We start from the raw sequence: 24,574 nt of genomic DNA on the forward strand, positions 1-24,574 counted from the left end.
GGCGGGGGGAACTCCCACGGAGGGCCGGGAGTGCGACAGAGCCCGGGCGGCCACCGGCTCTGCCGCGCGCCGGGGCGGAGGCGGGGCCGTCTTGGGGGCCCCCCCGGGAGCTGGGGCTCGCCGTCCCCCGAGCCGAGGAGCCCTGGCCTGCGCAGACCCGACCAGACCGTCCCCGGTAGTCCCGGCTCTGCGCTGCCCGCACGCCGCCACCTGTCTCGCTCGCCGCGCTGCTCGGGCGAGACCTCCCCTGCCCGTGGTCCTCCGGAGGACCGCGAGGTTCTTCTCAGAGCAGGTCGGGGCCGCGGCGCGGGCGCCGCTTGCTGTCTCCCCGCCGGGCAGCGCTGAGGGCCTCGCCAGCTCAGAGGCTGTTCGGGTCCGGTGCTCCCCGGCCCTGAGGCCTCCGGTGGTCGAGTGGCCGAGGGCGGGGCGACCCCGCCGGCCGTCAGGAGGCTGAGTTCAGGCTTTTATTTACTTCTGTGGGGGGAAGCCGTCGGGCGGAACCGAGGAGCGGTGAATCAGCAGCTCGGGCTTCCCGAGTCCCTGATGCTGGGGAAGGGTGCCCAGAGCCACGTGCTGGGTTACAAATGTTGTCTCCGCGTCTCTGGGACTCTGAGCGGCTTGTCTCTTTACCTTTCTCACCAGTAGAGTTGCGTGGACGTAGTTGGATAGGGAGACCGGTTCTTGTGTGCCATTTCCCCGATCTGTACTTTACTGCCATTTCGTAGGTTATTAACAGCCTAGTGGGAAACCTTTTTTCCTGTATCATTGTGAAATTATGAGACAAGATAAACTCCTTTTGACACCAGAGCTTACGGAGTATGGGTTTTGAACATTTGTTCAGTACCTGCAGTTTATGGTGTAGCGGAATTAGGGATGGTCTGGAAACAAGAAGAACGTTTAAACTTTTAATCATTTAATCTTGTTCAATATGTTTAACGTTCATTGAGGTTTATTTGATTAATTTGACCAAGTTCCCCCCCCCCATCCGTTTGATCCTGGTTTTAATAAACTGTTACTTTAAGAACTGTCGATTATTTACCTTACAAGCTGTCAAAGCTTCTGGTTGACTGTCATTACTCTGGTAATTTTTTAGTTCCCCTAGTTAAATCGGAAGGAAATATAAATAATTTCTCTCCCTTTCTTTCCTTCCCTTTACCCTCCACTGCCTGTATGATATTTAGTAGTGTCAGGATCATAATAAAGAGAATAAAGTTTCAGGACCATCTTTATCACTTTTCCGCTTTTCAACTCCTCTATATCCATGACGTCGGGTTACAATGACCCTTATAGCAATCCATCACAAAGAAAGAAAGTGAGGGAAAAAGGATAACATGTAATATTAGGATCGAGAAAACGGGTGTAGAATACTTCTGCTCTCCTCATCTTGCAAACAGGAGTTCTTACAGGTGATATTTTTGGATTAAAGAAAGAAGTTTGGGGTGTGTTTTCTTTCTAAACAAAATAATACAGTGTTACAAAATTAAAAGAAATGGATATGAGTATTTTGTTTTCTTTTGGATAATGCTCCTGATCAAAGACTAATCTTTCATGTGTTCCTCTCATTTTTAGAGAGTGAATTCCTTAAGAAGAAAATAATGCATTGCTTGTTACTTGTTCTCTAATTGTTCGGACTCAGAAGTGTGCAAGTTTGTTTCAAAAGCCAAAAGAAGATGGCAACTCCTTACGTTCCAGTTCCTATGCCCCTAGGGAACTCTGCTTCCAGTTTTGCAACCACCAGAAACCAAAGAAGTTCTTCTTTTGGGAGTATCTCAACAAGCTCAAATTCTTCCAAAGGCCAGTTAGAAGACTCAAATATGGGTAATTTTAAACAGACCAGTGTATCTGACCAGATGGAAAGCACTTCATCTGTCTGTAGCAGTCCCCTCATTAGGACTAAATTTACAGGTGCAGATTCTTCCATTGAGTATTCTGCTAGACCAAGAGAAAGTGAAGAACAAAGTCCTGAAACAGTGACTTTGGAAGATAGACCTTCTACACCTATTATCCTGGGTTATGAGGTGATGGAAGAAAGAGCTAAATTTACTGTGAGTATTGACTTCTGCTATCCATCATTAGATGAAAGATTTATTAACCTGTGTTCTAAACTTGTGTTGAATGATGTTAGCCTATACTTGTAATTTATTGAACATAAGAGTCAATTGGTTTATACCCCTTAAGTTGTCATGCTGTTGGTGTACGTTTGCTTTACTTGAATGAATTTTTGCAAACCAGACAGAGCTGTGAAACCAGCACACAAATCAAGAATAGACCATTACAACATCCTGAAAGCCTCCCCTCATGCTCTGTCAGTCAATACCCACTCTCCTGATGGCTTAGGTTAATTTTGCCTGTTTCTGTACTTCATATTAGTGGAATTATGGGGTATTTACTCATGGGTATGGTCTCTTCAGCATACATTTGTAAGATTCATCCTTGATCTTGCATGTAATTGTAGACAGCTCACTTTCATTACTGATGTTACTCCTTTATGTGAATATACTACAGCTTATCCATTCTACTGCTGAATGACCTTTTAATCATTTCCAGTTTGGGATTTTACAGATACTGCTGCAAACCTGTTAGTACTTGTCCCTCAGTAAACACATGTACTCACTTCTGTTTGATATAAAGTCCTAAGAATAAAGTTTCTAGATCATCTGCCCAGCTTTAGAAGATACTGATGAACAATGTACCAGAGCGGCTGTACTAAGTTATATTTCTTCAAGCAGTGTGTGAGAATTCTAGTTATTCCACACCTTCCCAGTTCAGTTCAGTCACTCAGTCATGTCCAACTCTGCAACCCCATGGACCGCAGCACGCCAAGCTTCCCTCCATCACCAACTCCTGGAGCTTACTCAGACTGATGTCCATGGAGTCTGTGATGACATCCAACTATCTCACCCTCTGTCGTCCCTTTCTCCTCCCACCTTCAGAATTCTAGTTATTCCACACCTTCCCAACATGTAGTATTTTTTTTTTCATTTTAGCTTTTCTAGTGAGTAGAATAATACATTGTGGTTTTAATTTGCCTTTAAGACTTTTTTTATTTTTGGCCATTTGAGTATTCTCTTTTCTGAAATGTCTGTTCAAGACTTTTGTTCATTTTCCTTTGGGGAGGTCTTTTCTACTTTGATTTATAGTTTCCTGTGCATTTTGAACATAAGTCCTTTTTCAGAACATGTCTTGTGACTGTCATCTCTCACTCTGTGATTTGCCTTCCTTAATGGTTCATTCAGTAATCAAGAGTTCTTAGTTTTAATATAGTCCAGCACATTTTTTTTTTTACAATTCAGTTGAGTCTCTCAGTCGTGTCCTACTCTTTGCGACCCCATGACTCACAGCACACCAGGCCTCCCTGTCCATCACCAACTCCCAGAGTTCACTCAGACCCACATCCATCGAGTCCGTGATGCCATCCAGCCATCTCATCCTCTGTCGTCCCCTTCTCCTCCTGCCCCTAATCCCTCCCAGCATCAGAGTCTTTTTCCAGTGAGTCAACTCTTCTTATGAGGTGGCCAAAGTACTGGAGTTTCAGCTTCAGATCAGCTTCAGTATCAGGTTCAGATTCCTTCCAAAGAAATCCCAGGGCTGATCTCCTTCAGAATGGACTGGTTGGATCTCCTTGCAGCATCAATTCTTCGGCACTCAGCCTTCTTCACAGTCCAACTCTCACATCCATACATGACCACTGGAAAAACCATAGCCTTGACTAGATGGACCTTTGTTGGCAAAGTAATGTCTCTGCTTTTGAATATACTGTCTAGGTTGGTCATAACTTTTCTTCCAAGGAGTAAGTGTCTTTTAATTTCATGGCTGCAGTCACCATCTGCAGTAATTTTGGAGCCCCCCAAATAAAGTCTGACACTGTTTCCACTATCTCCCCATCCAATTCCCATGAAGTGATGGGACCGGATGCCATAATCTTCGTTTTCTGAATGTTGAGCTTTAGGCCAACTTTTTCACTCTCCTCTTTCACTTTCATCAAGAGGCTCTTTAGTTCCTCTTTACTTTCTGCCATAAGGGTGGTGTCATCTGCATATCTGAGGTTATTGATATTTCTCCCAGCAGTCTTGATTCCAGCTTGTGCTTCTTCCAGCACAGCATTTGTCATGATGTACTCTGCATAGAAGTTAAATAAGCAAGGTGACAATATACAGCCTTGACGTACTCCTTTTCCTATTTGGAACCAGTCTGTTGTTCCATGTCCAGTTCTAACTGTTGCTTCCTGACCTGCATATAGTTAGCCCTTTTTAAAATCTGCCTCCTCCCAGATTACAAGTATGTTGTCCTGTGTTTTCTTCTAAGAGCTTTATTGTTGGACTTTTCATAGTTAGAGCTATAAACTGTCTGGAATTGATTTTTGTCCATGGTATGAAGTAAGAGTCAAGACACATTTTTTTCTCCCTAAAATCAGGTTTTTATTGAAAAAACAACTCTATCTCCTTTGCATTTGCTTTGTTGCGTATGTCACAATCAGGTGACCATAAATATATGGGTCTGATTCTGTGTTCCATTTCTCCCTTCTTTACTGGTTTCACCCTGTCTTAATTACTAAGACCTGATGGTAGTATTGACATCTGGTAGCTAAGTACTATAGCTTTGCTATTCCTCTTCAGGGTTGTCTTGGCCCTTTGCATTGAGATTGTATTAAATCTATCTAGGGAGAACTGACATATTTATAGTACTGAGTCTTTGAATCTATGAACCTAAACCATGTCCTTAAGTCTTTAACTTATTTAAATAATATTTTATTTAATTTTAAATAATGTTTTTAAAAGTTATTAAATAATATTTAATAATATTTTAAGTAATAGTTTTCAGGGCAGAAGTCTTAACCTCTTTTGCCAAGATTTATTACTACGTATGGATATTGTTTGATATTCTCTACATCTTTTCATGTTTTCTGTTTGTTCATTGCTAGTTTAATCTATTTTGTCCTCATTATATATTACATATTTATATATCCGATGACCTTGTTAAATCCACTTATAAGCTTGTTCTTTGAAACTGTTCTTTCTCTTGGATTTTCTGGAAGTAATGATTTCATATTTACTTCAACATTTCGTGTTGTATAGTTAATAACAGTATGGAAGGATCTTCTAGGAAAAAGAATATTTGAATTATAAAGAGGCAGTTTTTAGAGTTAAAATGTTGTAAGACATGATATGGGTGGCAAATCTGCATGGATCTGACTTTTTTGTGAGTGATTTTTGGAAATTATAATAAATTGGTAGCTCATTTCTGTACGGTGACCTACCTTCTCTATGCAAGAGAAGCATTCACTGAAGTAATGTGTGTGAAAAGTTTGTATATAAAGTCTTTCAAGACAATGCAGAGGAAGAAATAAATGACACATATAAAATCAATCATATTCACTTATTTATAATTTTAGTGTTTTTGGAGTACCTGTTATGTGCCAAGCCCTCTTCCAGGTAATAGTGGTACAAGAGCTCAACTGAACGTATGAAAGATAGATAAGCAATTTTATTCTTAATGTTAGTTTGTCACATGGTGATAAGTGCTATAGAGAAGAATCAAAAGGAGGAAAGAAATAGTTTCTTGAAACCAGAGTTACAATTTAAGTGGCAATGCCAGTCATGGCCTCACAGGAAAGATGTAGCGCTGAGAGAAAGTGACAGGGACAGACAGAGAGGCCTGGTGTGCTGCAGTCCATGGGGTCAGAAAGAGTCGGACGCGACTGAGCCACTGAACTGAAGAGAAAATGAGCCATGACAATACCCAGGACATTGAGTGGGGAGGGAGGGGGCTTCCCAGACAGGCAGTGTAACTGCCAAGACCCTCATGGCTGACAACAGAATAATCAGTGGGGAGAGATGTAGGAACTGAGGTAAAAGCAAGGGAGTGTGACCCTCAGTTCAAATAGAGCACAGAAGCCTTTATAAGGCCTTTAGAGTTTCCCCCATTTTGAGCTGGGAATCTCAAAAAGATTTTAAACGGGAAAATCAGATGATCTGACTTAAGCTTTTTAAAGGCTCATTCTGGCTGCTGAATTGAGACTAGATTTTGTGGGAGAAAAAGGAAGGCAGGAGGCAGTTAGGTTCTTGCAGTAATCCATGGGAGACGTGGTGGTGTGCACCAGGCAGGGGAAGGGGGCCTGAGAAATTCCCAGAGTCTGGAGATGTCTTGAAGAGAGAGCCTTTGGATGGGGGAGATGGAGAAAGCAAAGATGATCCCAATGCTTCTCACCTAAACAATGTGAAAAGTAGAGTTGCCATTGAATGAAATGGCAGATTTTGAGGGAAAGACCAGAATTTGTTTTTGCATGTGCTAGGTTTGAAACGTTTGTTAGACATCAAGTGGAGATGTCAGTTACATGTATGTATATATGAGGGTGTACACATGCATATGTGTTTTATCTCTCTCTATATATATACACACACACATATATATATATTCAGTGTTCAGTTTAGGGGAGAGGTCTAAGATAGAGTTACAAGCTTGAGAGTCTTAGGTTTGTCAAATAATTTCACCTTGGTATATTTCTTTGAGTTTATCTCTTAACTGAAGAAAGTTTAGGAAAAACTGGCGAGGTCTTATACATAGAGAGAGTGTCACGTCTTTGAAAAGTGATTAAAAACAAAAAGTAAACGAGAGGGGTGGTAAGCAGGTTCCGGAAAGAGTCACGGGGTGGACTTCTTTGGTAATGTTTTGTTTCTTCCTCTTGTTACTCGGTACATGGTGTGTTTACTCTGCGAAAATCCATTAAGTGGTATACTGAAGTTTTTGTGCTTTTCTGTATGTATTTTATGATCAGTGTATGTGTCTACATTTGTTTACTTAAAGCACAGACTACATACATAAAACAAGAGTACAAAGTGTAGTATACACTAAGTTTCAAATAAAGAGTAGAGACAGTAACTGCTATTAGAATTTAGAGGAAGCAATAATCAGTACTGTACATAGTTTTCATTGAAAGTACTACTTAAACAAGTAGATAGGAGAGCTTTCTAGAAAAAATAAACCAAAAATTTATCCTGTATTTTTCCTAGAGAAAAAAGGAGTGTTTAGAGACCACTGTGAAGGGTAGCAGTTAGAAAAGGGCTCATTTTCTAAAAAGAATATTTACTTTTTATCCCCTGCATGACTGTTTTACATCAGGACTTTCTGGAGACTTTACAGGGTATCCAAATAATCTTCATCCTCACCTTTATATGTTGCAAAGATAAATTATTTACTTTTTACTTGAAAACTAAAGAATCCAATCTAACCTTTGCTGATTCTCTCCCTTCAAAGCTGAAAAAGAAGTCTGTAAGGGAGAAGAATCAAATGGTAAGGATGATCAACAATCCCTACCTAATAAATTGTCTCTTGATCATCCACTAGAGTTATGAGTCATACTTATAATATTAAAAATTCCTAATTTTTAGTGTTAAAAAAAGTAAAAAGAAACTGATGAAATTATTTAGTAATGTATTTTGTTTAGTATATTTAAAATATCATTTCAACATGTAACCAATATATAATCTTTTTAATGAAGTATTTTTACATCTTTTTTCATACTAAGTCTTTGAAATCTGGTCTATATGACACTCACAGCATGTGTCAAAGTCACATTTCAAGTATTCTATAGCTGTTTGCAGCTAGAGTGCAGCTCTAGAACTACAATTGAAAGTTATTCCATACCTTAACTTGAAAGAAAAAAAGTTAGTCTTTTTAAGAGAGTTTCACTCATTCAGTAGATAGTTATTGAGTACGTTTTGTGTGTCATGTATTTAGCTTAGCTCAAAACACTGTACCAGAAACTACCAGATGTTTCTCTGAGATTCTGTTGTAAACAGTATTTCCTCGCAATAAATTCTAAAATTATCCTTAGGAAATATAGAATCTTAAGTACCTTTTAAAATATTGACTTGCTTCAACCAAATTTTTCTATTCAGTAGCCTAGAAAATTGTACTTAATTATAGAAATGTAAACTTTCATCTAATACGGATATTTTCTACCTTGTATTTCATCCTTGAAGATTAAAACATCTAATTTATTAGAAAACTTTGCTTGGCAGTTATTGAGTTTAAAAATTAAATTGACTGTGTAAGACAATAGTGGCTATTTTTCATGTTAATTTTAGAATATATTAGCATAAAATATCGGAGAAAGCAATGGCAACCCACTCCAGTACTCTTGCCTGGAGAATCCCAGGCAAGACAGGGACAGGGGACAGGGGAGCCTGATGGGCTGCCGTTTATGGAGTCGCACAGAGTTGGACATGACTGAAGCGACTTAGCAGCAGCCCCAGCAGCAGCATAAAATATATTTTAGAGGCTGATGAGTTTATTTATTATTAGTGTGCTTCAGAAAAGCATTTTGCCTCAAATTAACTCTCTGTCTCTCACTCTCTCCATAGGTATATAAAATATTAGTAAAGAAGACCCCAGAAGAAAGCTGGGTAGTTTTTAGACGATACACTGACTTCTCTAGGCTTAATGATAAAGTAAGTACTTTAATAAATCTAAAACTGACTTTTCAGTTTGGAATTATTATCTGTTCCTGGAGTTCTACTGTTGCTACTTTTTTTTTCTCCTTTGATGATTATTTAAGTGAAGTTGAATCTTTGCTATTTCCTAACAACTGTTTCATTTAATTTTAAGAGTCTGAACTCCCATTTCTACATATAACTTCCTTTTGTTGGAAACAAAAAATTATTTTTAATATTAAAAATGTGAAAACCTTAAAATTGGCAATAGAAATATGATTATTTACATAATCTTATAACTTTGAAAAGATGTATGTGTATGAGACCCCCAAAATCATACAACTATAGTAGAAGAATGAAAAAAAAAATTTAGCATATTATGATTAGTTTCCTTTGCTGTATTACAAATTATCACAAACTTTGTGGCTTAAAACACACCTCTTCGTTATTTAGAGATTTGGAGTGCTTAGCTGGGTTTGCTGCTTAGGGTCAAACAAGGTCAAAATCAAAATATTGACTTGACTGGCCTTTTATCTGGAGACTCTGGGAAAGAATCAGCTTTCAGTATCGTTGTTGTTGGCAGAGTTTGGTTTCTTGTGATTGTGAGACAAGGTCCCTGTTTCCTTGCTGGTTGTCAGCCAAAGGTTGTTCTTGGCCCATAGATACTATTCTTCAGCTCTTGCACATGACCCTTCCATCTTTAAAGTCAGCAAGAGTTGGTCAAGTTTTTCTTGTGCTAGAATATCTCTGGCTTTCTCTTTTGTCACCAGCCAGGAAGAAGCTTTACCTTTATAGAGCTTGAGTGATAAGATTAGGCTCATGTAAATAGTTTTCCTGTCTTAAGATCAACTCAATAGTAACCCTAATTGCATGTACAAAATCTTTTTTACTGTGTAACAAGGAAACACAGAGGCTACACCAGGGGCAAAGGTCATGGGGCCATCTAGAATTCACACAGACAAAGAAGATAATAATAAACAGCAGTACATTAAGTACCCTTAAAAATAAGTAACAAGAAACACCCCAAAATAGAAAATTCAGCAAGTGATATGAACAGTGTAATCCACAGAAGAAATATAAATGACCAATAAATTTGGAAACCATTTACTATCACAAGTACCCCAAGAAAAGAAAATTAAGACACTATTTTTCACCTGTTGGGCTTCCCTGGTGACTCAGTGGTAAAGAATCCGCCTGCCATTGCAGCAGACATGGGTTCAAGCCCTGGTCCGGAGGGTTTCCCATAGGCCACAGAGTGGCTGAACCTGTACACCACCACTGCTGAGCCTGTGCTCCATAGCCCGGGAGCCACCACTGCTGAGGCCACGTCCTGCAGCTGCTGAAGGCAGTGTGCCCTGGAGCCTGTGCTCCGCAACAGGAGAGGCCGCCCCAGCAAGAAGTTCGCGGCCCCACTCTGCCATTAGAGGAAAGTCTGCACAGCCATGAAGACCCAGCACCACCAATAAATAAATACAATTACAATTAAAGAAAAGGAAGAAAAACTATTTTAATTTTCACCTATCAGGTTGGCAGCCTTTAAGTGGTATGTCTATTGTTAGAAATATAAGTCTTCCTAGAGGACATCCTAAAGCTCTACATAATTTTACATGATAATTATGTTTCTGGGATTTATCCTATATAATAAATTATTGATATGGGCAGTATGTAGCCCTAAGGATACTTCTCATGATATCATGTTTTATGTATTGTTGTTCTCTTTGTTCATTTTGTTTTAAATAGTTAAAAATTTTAGAACCAACCTAAATTTCTAACACTAGGGAACTGATTGAGTAAATTACAGTAAGATTTCAGTAGAGAAACAGCAGCTGAAGTTCACAGAGCTGGAGGAAAATCAGGCAGGACAGACAGGGGTGGTTGGTATTTAAGAGTAAAAGCAGTTTTCCAAAAGAAGTAAGCAGTGTATGATGCTTCAGAGAGGCCAAGTAAGATGACCTTGGACCACGGACTGCTCCCTAATTCTGATAGATGTTGAGTAGAGGAGACTTTATGGCCCCTACTTTCCCACCTGCCATCTTCCCTATCGCTTTCTTGGACTCTCAGAACGTCTCAAGTTGGTATGTTCTTAGAACATTTGGTGAGGGGAAATTCCATTTCTGTGACTTTGCAACTGCTGGGATGCCAAAAAAGCTTCCACCATTCTTAAACCTCAGTTTCAATGAAAAGGTAAAATATAAAATGCTAAACTGTTTTATCCTTAATTAAGGTATTGTTAAGATGACTTATTGCAACTTGTCAAAATACTTAATATTATTTCTAAGATTTATATCATATATAAATTTTATTTTCTGTTCCTGAGTTCTTATTTTACACGGTTGATTTAAAAACCTGTAATTCTTTACTTCAGTTCATCTTTTTAAATGGTTAAAACACACAAGAAGACCAAAGTGATTCATTAAGTTAACATACTTAAGTGGAATTCTTAGCTTTCTTACGAAATTGTTATGATTTTTGTTCATACAGACTCATTTCTAACAGTTTCAGTTCAGAGCTATTTCATCCTTTATGACTTTTGTTCTCCTCAGGACTCAACTATTATTTAGTATTTGCTTCCATTTATCTCTCTGGATTCATCTTTATTGCCAAAATATTTCTTGCTTTAGGCAAGCTGGGATTTAGATTGCTCTTAAGTTTTTGAGAAAAGATGTTAATGGAAGCTTAATTTAAGTCTTATAAATATCTCCTTGATACTCTTAAGTTGGGCACTTAAAATTAATAAGTGTATATGTCAGTCTTCTAGGTACCAGAAAGAGCTCCACTCATCACCTGCTTTTACTGGCAAGAGTCAAAAATGTGTGTCAGACAGCAGCAGCCACACAGTTTAAATGGTAGTTATTATTTTTATAATTGTTAAAGTAAAATCTTAGCATCTTTCATTTTGTAAAACCAGTCATGAAATTTTTGAGTTCATCACTGTGCTAGGAATTTGGTATCATATGGAAACTATATAGATCTGATTCTAACTTTGAGAAGTTTACATTTTCCATTTTTCTATAGTAATGAGGAAAAAAATAGATAGTTGACAATGTGAAAATCATTTTAGTTAAAATAACACTGTTTAGAAAGAGAAACTTTTTCTTCCTCTTTTTTTAACTTCCTGGGTTATAATCTGGCTTCAGCTTCTCTAGGAGTTTTTAAGAGCCTCTTCTGAGAAAGTCAGAGGGCAAAGTCATGAGCAAGGTCTGGAACACAGTTTCCCAGAGTTGCGGCATCTGGCAGAGTAGTAGAGCAGACTGGTGATGAATAGTTTGCAGAAATGTGGCATGAGAGTGGGGTTTTCTTTATTTTCTACTAGAAAACTCACTATTTTCTACTTCCAGTTTGCAGAAGTAGTTTAAAACTGAGTAATTCTCTGAGGTAAAATTATTATTCCCAATTGGTTCCACCCAGCAGAGCATAGAGAGGAAGCAGAACCATTATCAGCCCACTGTCAAGACAAGCAGAGCTCATATGAAAATCTGGGCTAAGCTCAACCAAGCATTCAGTCCTTCCGTTAAAAAGAAATCCATGGTAATCTTCAACATGTCTGTCTCTTGGGTCACACTGTCCTGCACTGCCCCAAGCTGACTGACATCAGGCAGTTATAAAGCTGCCTTTCACTCTTTCTGGGGTTTTGCCCCTTTTTCCGTTGTTGGGTTTTGTTTCCTTTGTGTCGTGTCTTCTTTCTTGGATCACGGTCTCCTCTTGGCAGAACTAACCCTTCAGTGGCTTCTTGAGGAAGACCACATGGGAAGTGGTGTCCTTCAGACCCTGCACGTCTAAAATGCTCACTCTGTTTTCATACGTAGTTGATGCTCACTCCATTTTCACACTTGGTTGAAATGTGGGCTGGGTATAGAATTCTAAGTTGGAAAATGTTCTTCCAGAATTTTGAAGACGTTACGCTATTTTATCTTCTTCTTAGTGTTGTGTATTGCCCTTGAGAAGTCCAAAGCTGTTCTTGCTCCTTATCACTTGCATGTCACCTGTTTTTTTCTTCTTTAGAAGTCCTTTGAATCTTCCCTGTGTAATTAATCTAAAATTTCACAGTGACCTTTTTTTTCCACCTTCTAAATTTATTTTTTAATTGAAGGAAGATTGCTTTACAGAATTGTGTTCATTTCTGCCAAACATCAACATAAGTAGCCAATGGGAATTTGCTGTATGACTCAGGGTACTCAAACCATGGCTCTCTAACAACCTGTAGGGTGGGGTGGGGAGGGAGGTGGGGGGAGGTTCCAGAGGAAGGGGACACACAAGGACTTTTTGTAGGTTCTTTTCTTGTATTAACTTAGATGCTTTGTGGGCAGTCCGTGTCTTTCAGTTCAGAGAAGTGGTTTTGAATTGCTTTTTAATGGATTCCTGCCTTCTGTGTTCTGTCCGTCACCTCTCTTGTAAAACAGGCCTTCGGGCTGACTCTATATGATTCTGGATCTTTTCCTCCCCATTTGCTATTTTTTTGTTGTTGTTGTTGTTCCTGCTATTTTGAAGGCAGTTTTCCTTGTCTCTCTCTAAGACCATCTTTCCTCTGAATGTCCTCTCTTTCGGGCATCTTATTCTTATTTCTTAATGTAGTATCTTAATCCATTGACTGTATTAGTGATTGATTGTATTTTTATTCATACTTTTTCCTCTTTGTGTTGTCTTTGTTTCTCTCCTTGTGATATGTCTTTGTCTTCCATGTTAAGCATTAGTTTATAGTAATTCTTGGTTGTCTGCTCATGATTAAAAGTTGGGTACTAATAGCTGATTGGGATCTCTTACTTCGTGGGAGAATCTTGCGTTGACTTCAAGATTCACTGTATAATGGGAAAGGTGGGCATTTGCTGGAGAACTTCTGATTTCAGAATCTTAAAGTCATTCCTGTTGAGTTGATCAGACTCTCCACCTCTCCTTGGAGGTGTTTTCCAATCTCCTACCTTGTGCTACCAGTTTGTGAACAGTCTGAGGTCTCTATAACTAAAAACTTGGAATAAGTTTTTCTACACCTCAGGTTTCTTGGCTCTCTTGAGTCAATTGCTGCTCTCCTCAGTGCCTTTTAGTTTCCAATATGTTGTTTTAAGTTTCTTTCCTCTTCACCATAATTTTAGCGGAACTCAGAAAGACAGAATCAGAGGAGTGTGCTCAGTTCTCCTTCTTAATGGCACAGCATGTGTGTCATTTTCTAAAGGCTTTTTTATAGAAATATCAAATGCCTATTTTGATGCCATTTCACAGGATATCTAGTAAAGTTTAATGAAATATAAAAGCTACCATTTATTGGTTATTTCAAGCTAATGTATAGTTCCCAAATTATCCTTTGTTCAAAATAAAGTTATTGAATAAGCACTTATGAACACTTTGTGAAGGCCTAATTATGGAACAACTCACTCTTTTCTGAGGATTATTTTTTAAGGGGAAAAAAATCTAACCATACATGTGGACATATGTTATGTTTAAATTTTAAAGCTTAAAATTAATTTTTTTATGACTATTTTTATTTCATCCCTATGGCTTTTATTACTTTCACACAGTAAACACACTCCAAGGCCAAAAATATTTACATCTTGAAATCAAATCAGAATTTTCAGTATAGAAATGTATGTTGACAGAATGTTTTATGTTTTTATTTAGCTTTTTACCCTGTGAATTTTTCTCCTTTGCCAGTTTTTTTTTTCTTACATTGTAATATTTTGTCTTGTATTTAAGTAGAGAAATGTGAATGTACATGGTTCCATTTCATTCCTCATTTATTGAACATAGATTGTTGACTACTTGTAATGTAGCAGGCATTATGTTAGGCACTGGGGATGCAACTGTGTGTAAAATGGTTCTCAATCTTAGCTGTACTTTGTACTTCCCTGGAAAGCTTTTTAAAATTACGATGCCCAGGCCATATCCCAAGCAGTGAAAATCCAAATATGTCAGAGGTAGGACACAGTCATTAATATAAATCATGATTAATCATCTTCAGACAAAAGGGAGCTGTTCAACAGTGGAGCCCTCTCAGAATCTCTGTGAGTTCCTACTCAAAAGTTCCTTAGGTGATTCCAATATGCAGCCAACATTTGGAATGACTGGTCTGGTAGGAGAGTCCAGAATTAAATAAACATTACTTAATTTGCCTCATGATAAATATCATTCAAAAAATAAGTGAAGGATTTGACAACGTGTGGCAGACTGTGTGTTCCAAAAATGTCTGCAGCAGCATTCTCAGTCCCATGTGCTCTCCCGGAATCTTGCCACTTACCATCAAGGGGTAGGATCTTGTTTCCTTTCCACCTCGAACATGGGTAAGCTTATGACTGATCTAACTAATAGAGGACAGTGGAACTGATGCTGTGTGAATGAGCCTAGATCATAAGAAGTATACAGCTTCATCCTGGCTTTCTCTCTTGGGATGCTTTTGAAACGCAGTCTCGATGCGGTGAGAAAGTCCACAAAACATGGAGAGTCCATGTCAGGCTTGTGATTGACAGCCCCAGCTAAGGTCTCAGCCAGCAAACAGCCTATTCCCGTATAAATACGTGGGAGTGAACTTCAGATGCTTCTCAACCTCAGGTGTCTAGCTGAAATTCTAATTCATTATGAAACAAATAATCCATCCTCACCCTGCCCTGTAGGAATTGCCAGCCCACAGAGTCCATGGCCTAATAAATGAATATTTTACACCACTGAATTTTGAGGTACCTTGTTATCCAGTTATATTAATATATTCAGTTAATCAGAGTGTATAAAGGGAAATCTCACCCAGCTTAGAAGATGGGAAAGCCTTCCCTAAGAAAGTAAAATGTAAGCCAAATATGCAAAATGGATTATAAGCCAAAATGTAAATGTTAAAACTATGAACATCTAGGAAAAAACATGGAAGAAAATTTTTACAACCCTAGAGTTGAGCAAAGGTTTCTTAGATAGTATCGAAAACAGCATAAACCAGAAAAGGAAAAAAAAAAAAAAAGGATGAGTTAGGAAACAGTAAAGATTTTTAAATATGCTCTGTTAAGAATAACATGAAAAGTCAAAACATAGTTTGGGAGAATATGTTCATCGTACATATACCTGACAAAGGCCTTGTATCTAGACTATATAAAGAACTCTGACAACTTAATCCAAAGACAAGTACCCAGTTCTTTGAAAAGCAGAGGGTTCAGAAGATCTGAATAGATCCAAGCACATGAGAAGATACTTAACAACATTTGTCAACAGAGATATGCAGATTAAAGCTGCAATGAAATCCTGCTACACACCTCGTAAGATGGCTAACGTTAAAAAGATGGACAATACCAAGTGTTAGCAGGGACAAGGAGCAACTGTAACTCCTGTGCATACGCAACTGGTAGAAATCAAAACAGTCAAGGCGTAAAAAGCATATCTGAATTTAAATCTTTTATTGTAAGCCGGTTTTGTGAATAGTTTCATAGAGTCAACAGGTTAGATTTTGTAGAATTCAAGTGATTTAGTTGAACATTGTATTTTCTTTTTTCTTCTTTTTCAGTTAAAAGAGATGTTTCCAGGCTTTCGATTAGCCCTTCCACCAAAACGCTGGTTTAGAGATAATTACAATGCGGACTTTTTAGAAGATAGGCAATTAGGATTACAAGCGTTTCTTCAGAATTTAGTAGCTCACAAGGACATTGCTAACTGGTATGTAACAAATTGAATAAGAGTTATAAATGCATTCCAGTAACTGGTTTAAACTAGAGAATAAATCCAGGACTATATTTATTCAAGCACAAAAAATATAAGGTAGGAGTATAATTACTTATCCTGTCTAAAAGCAGTAACTGTGATTTTCTTGGCCTTTTTTCAGTAAGGACTTACTTGGTGTTTGATTTTTATTAACACTTCCAAAAAGTGTAGCAGTTAGACTTTGTGTGCCATATAATCAAACCATCCACCAAGCTGTAAACTTGATTTCAGTATTTTAGTAATAACTTAAAACAGTAGCTAACATATTGGTAGATTTTTGGTAAATATGACACCATATAATTTTGACAATATTTTTAATTCTCCAAAGTAATACAAAAATCGTGAAATCAGGTTAATTTATACAGAGAATGAAGTAGAAATACCAGAAATTATTAGAAATTTTTAGAATTATTTAGAATTATTAGAATTTTATTTTTTTGTATCTGAATATATTTATAAGAATATTGCTAAATGATCTTATTGCATCTGGGTATCTAATCTTGGAACTTACATTATCAGATAAATTAGAACCATTTTGAAAAACATTAGAGAGCATTTATAGCTTCCCAGGTGCCTCGGTGGTAAAGAATCCACCTGCCAGTATATGAGACAGGGGTTGGATCCCTGGGTCAGGAAGATCCCCTAGAGGAGGAAATGGCAACCCACTCCAGTGTTCTTGCCTGGAGAATCCCGTGGACAGGGGAGCCTGATGGGCTGCAGTCCATGGGGTCGCGAAAGACTCAGACATGCCTTCGTGAGCAAACAGCAGCAGAGAGCATTTACAGTGCCGCAACAGCATGTTGTGTAGAGACGCACTTTTGTCACGATCTTCAGCAGTTTTCACCCTTTTTCCTTAGTGTCTCTTTTATTTATATCACCTCACGTTGCACGACACACACACTATACGGACACACCTTGCTTCCTAATGTGCGCTAAGCTCAGTGACTGCATGAGGCCTCTGCCACCCTCCTCCCTCTCCTCTAGTAAGGCAGCTGCAGGCCAGACCCCTCCTCCAGTTCCCAGACCCACTGCTGAGGTTGCCTCCCTGCTGTCTCCCTCAGACGTCTCAGTGTGACCTCATTCCTAGAACAGACGTCACAGCTCATTCTCTCCCTTTCCCCCAATATTCAGCTCATTGTCTACCCAAAACCCAGTCATCTGGACACATCCCTGCCTTTATACTTTAAATGCTACTCAAATCTGTCAGCTTTTCTCCATCCTGCCACTGCCACTCTAGTGTAAAAGGTTGCCTCTCACGTAGGTTGCTCCTCTCCACCACTGTCTTCCTCACCCACTCCTATTTCTGTAGCCCACTGGAGCCGCAGTGACCTTTGGTGATGCACTGAAGTCATCCCTTCTGGGCCCTGACTACATGTCTGCCTCTCCAACCTTATGTTTCATGATTCCTCCCTGCCCCCATTCTCTACATCAGACATAATTGCTCTTGTACTTTTTTAGAGTCACCTGTTCCTTTTTTAATAAGCTGTTCCTAGAAAAGCATTTCACACTACTGCCCTTGCTCCCCCAGCCCCAGCCTAGATGACTCCTTCAGGCTTCAAGCAGACTTCACTTCCTTAGGTAGGTCTCCTGACCAACCCCTCATCCATCACCACCACTAAAAATTAGGTCAAGTCTTTCTCATTGTATCTTCTCTGCTGGTTCTGAAAGTTAGTTCCTAATGCCTTAAGACACCCGTTGCATGTAACTAACTTCTCTCTAGAATGATACTAGCCGTATACCACCAGTCTTAAGAGAACTGAGAAAATATTCACTCATATCATTGGCAATAGGATTTAATCCTCATGTGGAGTCCCAGCCAAAAAAGACTGGTTGGAACTTTACTTTAGTAGCCTTTCAGTTTGAAACTATTTCTGTGATTATTTGACTGTGTTCTCCCACCAGTCTGAAAGGTACATGCACAGAGTAGGTCATTGGCCCTTTGACCCACCATTCAGTGTGCAGGGCCTATTAGCATAATGCAGCCGTCCATGTCGAAAAGTCCTTGCTGAATGAGTGGCAGAACTGTTGATAGTTGTTATTATACTTTTTATAAGAAAAAGAGGGTGAAACAAATATGATCAAAATTAGCGATTGTGTGTTCTTGTCTAGGTGGTGGGCAGATGTATGCTCCCTACTTTTCTGTATTTTTTTTTTAATATCTCTACAAAGGGGAAAAAAAAAATTAGTGTTAATTCAGATATACAAAGCAGGAATAAAAGCCAACAGACGCTAAAGTCATAGAGAAAACCTTGAAGAAAATATATTTTATACCATACCATAAAATACTTTTATCTCTAAGAAATCAACAAATCCTATCCCTTTTCTCTTCCTCCTTATTCAGTAAACCTTTATATATTTGTATTGAAAATATGGTAAATTAAAATTGAATTTATTCTATGACTACATCGTCTTTTTAATGAAATATTATATAGTATGAACCACATTGATAAACTCATGATTTATTGATTTTTTTTAAACATTAAAAATGTGTCTTAGTTGACCTGTATCTTTTTTTAATTATTGGTACTAGATCTCTGTAGAGTACACATTCAGGATGCTGTTTCTAAAACAGTCCTTAGAACAGTGATAGTGGTCTTGTTCAGTTCACAGATAGATGTTTTCAGGAAAAGAAAGATTTCTTGGTCAAGTTGCGGAAAGGTTTTATTTGACCTTCCTAGAATATTAAAGGTTCTAAAGTCTTGCACAAAAACCTGTCGTGTGCCTCACGCTTACCTGCCTATGTATTTTTGTCATATATCTCAGATCCTGAAGGAATTCGGTAAGATAATTTAAATAGAACTCTAAATCGTGTGTGTGTTGCTGTTGTTCAGTCGTTAATTCATGTCCAACTCTTTGCCACCCCATGGAAGTAAGATGAGCATAGAAACCTTGTTTGTTCTAGGGTACTATCTTTTTCATGAGTGATGAGTAGCATTTTTTATTTCACATTTTAAGCAGTTTCTTACTAAGTATTTAAAACATGACTTGGCAGAGGAAAGAGTTATTAATCTGTATCTTAAGAATTTGTCCCTTTTCGTACTAAGAAGGGTATAACAGAAATTGAGGATCTATTTACTAATCTTAATTCCTTTGAAGACATTAGGCTTCTCTTCTAACAAAATGAGGGAGATTATAAACTTCTACTTGACATGATACGGATGGTAAAAGTAAAAGGAATTCAGAGAAGGGGAAGATCAGTCCTGATTGCAGTGAGCCAAACAACACTGCAGGTAGGGAGTGGGGTTTGAGGACCATGAATGACAAATTAAGATTACGGGTCCATCTGAATCTCTTCCAAGGGAGGAAAGGGGAAAGACAGAATCCCAACTCTTCTTTATAAAAACATGAAATTGCATATTTAAGAATCACTGTTTAAAGTGTCAGTTAGTTTACATTACCTATTGGTACACCTGTTAGCATCCTTGGAATGGCAGCATAGAAAGTTACTGTCTTTATATGGCCAAATAATTGTTTGATATTAATTCTTTATGCAGTTCTTTCACTTCGCTTTTTGATTCCTTAGCACCTCACATTGCAGTTGAGATCCGAGGGATTTAATTGTTGGTTTAAGTGTTTTAAGAGAATAATATTTTCAGATACATTTAGAGAATACAGAATAAAACAAAAATGTTAATATTTTCATGATAAAATTTCTTAATGGTTTTGTTTGTTCAATAAATGTTTATTTAGGTCTTTTATGGTATATAAGGTATTGCAGCTACACAAAGGTTCATTAGATGCTAATCCTTTATTTAAGAAAACTAAATAGGAAGAAGACACACCAAAAAACTAAAAGTTGGATATCTGTCTTTTTCAGAAGGGGAAGAAAAGAGGAAACTTTTAACTGGAGGAGTTAGAGGAGGCTTCCTAGACAGTGGTATTTAAGTTGGGTTTTAAAGAATTACTGATATTTGAACTGACAGAAAGTAAAGAAGGACTTTACAAATGAGAAGGAATATTACATCAAAATGCAGAAGCAAGCAGGTACAGTCCTGTACCCGAAACAGCCTCTAACTTAGCTTGTCAAATGTGTAAAGATGGATGGAGGGGGAAGGTCTCTCATAGCTGTATAGTTAAGATATAGCTGTTGTTTTATCCTAGCTTCTGCTATTTTGAAATAATTACATCATTTAATCAGCACAGCAAATATCTCACTACTCCATGTTTTCAGAATTACTACACATATATCCTGATTTACCAGATTTTCCTTCTTAATGCTTTAAAATGCAAGGGTTAAAATTATATATTTTTTCCTTATATTACCATTCATCTATAAGGGGTTCAGTGCCAGAATTCAGTGTTTTAAATTCTACATCTATTTTAAAAGAAAAGTCCAGGTATATCTGGATTAATGGAAGCTCATTATTTTAAAAAAATACTATTCAAACATTTTACATGAGGAATCAATTGAAAGAAATGAGAATCTTTACGCCTTGAAAAGAAAACTTACTTGGAGAGACATGATAACCATATTCAGGTGTTTGAAAGGCTTGTGATGGGGAAAAGAATTAATCAAATGAGGACTTCCCTGGTGGCTCAGTGGTAAAGAATCCTCCCACCAGTGCGAGAGACACAGGTTCAATTCCTGATCCAGGAAGATCCCACACGCCTCGGGGCAACTAAGTCCAGGCACTGCAGCTAGTGAGCCTGTGCCCTGGAGCCTGGGAGCTGCAGCCGCTGAAGCCCACCTGCCCCAGAGTGCTCCACAAGAGAGACCCCTGCACCCAGAGTAGCCCCTACTCTCCACAGCTAAATACCACGCAGCACTGAAGACCAAGCATGGACAAAGATGAGTAAATAAACATCCAGAAAAGAACTAGTCAAATGATAGTTAGCTCTAAAGGCAGGCTTCTCCACCGCCAGGCACATCATGTTCAAACGCAGGTTCTGAATCAGCAAGGTCTGGAGTGGAGATGCAGCATTTCTAACCAGCTTCTCAGTGATGCCGATGCCGCTGGCCTAGGACCCCATTTTGAATAACATGTAAAACTCAGAGTAAATGAGAAGTTAGAGGAAGCTCCCCTAAACTCAGATAAAAAAAGTCACATATCCTTTCAAGCTGTCTGGTATAGAAATGTGTTCTGCCTTTTGAGTAAGTGAGTTTACCTTAAGTATTAGAAGAGACTAGGCTAGGTAACTAGCAGTGGTATTAACGAGGGAATTATTACATGGGATATATTGAATTAATGACTTCTTAGGGGTCTCTTCTAGTTGTAAAAGTCAATAAATTATAATTTTTGAGCAAGAATAAAGTAACTTTTTTATACATGTTCATATCTTCTCATGTGTATAAGTTGTTTTTATATGTAAAGAGACTTGTCACGAGAGGTTGAGTTAACCTTAGTATTTTTAGAAAATGAAGGAACTCAGTTATGTAAGCAATAACAGATAAGCTTATGCAATAGCTTATATAATGCCAGATCATGAGAATGAACACATTATTGCTAAGGTTGGTTGGGTGATTTTTACACAAAATATTAGTTTGGTAGACATTTAATTATGGATAGTTTTCTTTTTAATGCAGTAAAGCTAAATATGTTGTATTCAGATACATGTAAACTCTTAACCTAATTGAGTCTCAAAGATCTTATGCAAAATTGCTTTCTGAGCTTGATAGTGAAATAATTTTAAGCAATTACTTAACTGATTTTAATCAATGTCTCCAATTAGAAAATGAAGTAATTAGACTAATGTTCTCTAAAAATATCCCCTTTTAGCTCTTAAGTTTCTTAGTCTTTTTGTTGTGCTTCTTTATAAATCTTGAAGTGATACCATCAAAAGCAACCAAATTCTAACCTCCTTTTAACTCTTAAGACTTTTGGTCTTACATTTTGCTGTCTAAGCTTACTTTCTCATGAAAGTAGGAATATCTATTGATTGAAAACTAAAATCCATCTCAAATTTGAGAGTTCTGCTGTATTATTTATCTACAGCAGTGGATAGAAGTTTGTTCTGATGCTCTTAGGAGTTTCATTCCTTTTTTTTTTCCTAATTACATAGCTCTTACAAATAAATTCATTATTTTTGAACACTAAATCTGTGCTGTGCTAATTAATTGGTTCAGATTCTGTACAGTCCTGAAACTTGTCATCTGCTTTTTGGTGAAGCAGAAGACTGCTTGGCTAAACAGATAATACTGATAAGACCATGTGGAAGTCCTGTGAGAGGGATGTCTTCAAGGTGGTGGTGTAATGCATATAAGAGCGCTGAGCCTGGTAGCATGTAGAGGAGAGGCTGGACCAGGATAATAGCGGCAGACGTGAGACAACACCGTTTCTGAAGTGTCAAGTAAGGAAGGCGGTTAAAGTTTGAATGTGCACAGGTACTTTATGCCAACACCAAGACCTCAGCTTTGTTCTTTCTTGTTAGAGGACGCACAGGTGGGTTTTAAGGTGGGTTAGACATAAAACATTTGTTCTGGAAGCATTTCATGTTAGAAGGAATAAAACTGAAGGTCGGGACACAAATGAGCTGAAAGTAACCAGGTGAGCCATAATCAAGGTGTAAACCAGGCCCACACATCCGCCACAGGAACGGAAGCGTGAGCCCTTCAGCCTCACACCCACCAGCCCAGCTCCTGCACGGTGACCCTCACTGCCACCAGCCTTGAAAGTCCCTGTCCTCAGGGCTATAGTCAATGTCAAATTTTGTTATTTTCTTTTTACTAGTTGAGAATACTGAAGAGAAGTAGTAACTGATAAAACATTTCTATCTGAAATCCCTCATTAATTTTTTTCATGCAGCGACTTTTTGTGTTTAATTTGGTTTTGACAGAATTAGTATCTACTATTTTAGTACGTTTTTTACTTAGCTCTTTATTGACCTTTTAATGAATTGTAGGCATTAGTTTTAGCTTTTTTTAATTTAAATTTTGAGATAAAGAGCACATTTAGCTTTAAATTACTGGTCTGTTAGGAAACTGGGATGTAAACAAATACATACCCATGAAAGAAAAAAAATACATTATGAAATAGAAGGTGAAGATTCACTGAATGAAATAGTTTTTTAAGAAATTTGAAAATTACAGTGAAACTCTTCTAAAGGAAACTCTTTCAGGAGACTCAAAGGAAGAGTCTAAGTTACAGGGCAAATTTGCTCTGATAAAAACAATGCTGAAGGATACCATCTCTGGTTTCCATATCGTTGGTCACGTTAAGTCAACGATTGATCACAATTTTAAAATAGGGATTTCCCAACCACTCTAAAAATTTAGGTACTAAAGAGAGCAGAAAGGTGGTCTTTTCTTACCTTTCAGTTCCAGATTATTGGATTTTCTCTTAGGTAGATTTCTCTCGTATCCTGATATTACCTTTATTATCATGGTCAAATGAAAAGTATTAAGCATTGAATACAGAAGAGAGATTAGGGGTTATTTTGAACTTATCAGTGAACAAGTAAATAAAACTTTTTTAAAAGAATTGACTTTTATTTAATCCATAGGTCATTTAATAATATAGACTGTTTGGTACTTATACTTTATTTGAATTTACTTGATTTGTTTATAAATCATACATTGATGATATATAAAAATCACTGAGCAGGCCATGGCACATATAGGCAATCAAATGTTTATCAAATCTAAGTAAAGTTCTCTAGTCAGTGATTCTCAAGAAGGGGTAAGAGCTTGATTTTCTAGGCAGGAAAAAAGTATCAGAATTTTTGATAAAGCAGTTGTTTTCTCAAACACTACTCTCTATCAGACATTCTTGTCTGCCCCTTTTCTTGGATAAGAAAATAAAGCTTGAGAATATTAACTTTCTTCCTCCATCAACTGAGTCTTATTGAAACAGAAGAAATGTATTGAACCCCTTAAAAAAGTGTTTTGTAAATTACAGTTGTGATGCCAGTTTTAAATTTCATTCTTATGCCACAGATTAAACAAAGTGGGACGTAGAATATAACCTTAGAATTACAGTGAAAAAAAAAAATTAGAGAATCCATTGGACTTCATTTGAGTAGAACTCTTGTTTAGTCGCTAAGTTGTGTCCAACTGTTTGCAACCCTGTGGACTATAGCCCACCAGGCTCCTCTGTCCCGGGGGTTTCCCAGGCTAGAATATTGGAGTGGATTGTCATTTCCTTCTCCAGGGGATCTTCCTGACCATATCCTGTATAGCAGCTGAGTTCTTTATTGCTGAGCCACTGAGGAAGCCCAGTCATACTAAGTATCTGCATTTTTAACACACATAGAGAGCTGTCTCTCAGTCCCAAATTACTTTTTAGAAAGAGGAATGTCATATAACAAGGAAGTTCAGTTTTTACCTTCTTAACCTGTTTCTGATCATTGAAAAGTATAAATGTAACTGTCCATATTATTTCATTATTTTGAAATTTTTGGTACTTCATAAATGGGATGGTCAGAATTCTTTGTCTTGAACTCTCTAGAGAAAATATTTAAGTAAATTAATATAATAAACATAATTGCAAGAAAAACCTTTAATTTGTAATTACTTTAGAATCATCTCCTGAAAAAGAAAC

General features: G+C 37.8%; 1 protein-coding gene across 7 annotated transcripts in view; it reads left to right on the top strand.

Annotated features, from left to right (window-relative positions):
* SNX16 (sorting nexin 16) overlaps positions 1-24,574 on the top strand; it is a 32,597-nt gene that overhangs the window by 634 nt on the left and 7,389 nt on the right. For 3 of the 7 annotated variants that reach the window (XM_040261152.1, XM_040261149.1, XM_040261153.1), the window contains exons 2-4: positions 1,570-2,045; positions 8,364-8,450; positions 15,904-16,052. In XM_040261152.1, coding sequence (XP_040117086.1) covers positions 1,671-2,045; positions 8,364-8,450; positions 15,904-16,052 — 611 coding nt within the window. In that variant the 5' untranslated portion in view covers positions 1,570-1,670. Of the gene's footprint in view, positions 1-107; positions 2,046-8,363; positions 8,451-15,903; positions 16,053-24,574 lie in introns of those variants that run through there. The other 4 variants (XM_040261154.1, XM_040261150.1, XM_040261151.1 and 1 more) reach the window with 3 other exon arrangements.

Source organism: Oryx dammah, unplaced genomic scaffold (assembly GCF_014754425.2).
Source record: "Oryx dammah isolate SB20612 unplaced genomic scaffold, SCBI_Odam_1.1 HiC_scaffold_19, whole genome shotgun sequence".
NCBI classification, from domain to species: Eukaryota; Metazoa; Chordata; class Mammalia; order Artiodactyla; family Bovidae; genus Oryx; species Oryx dammah.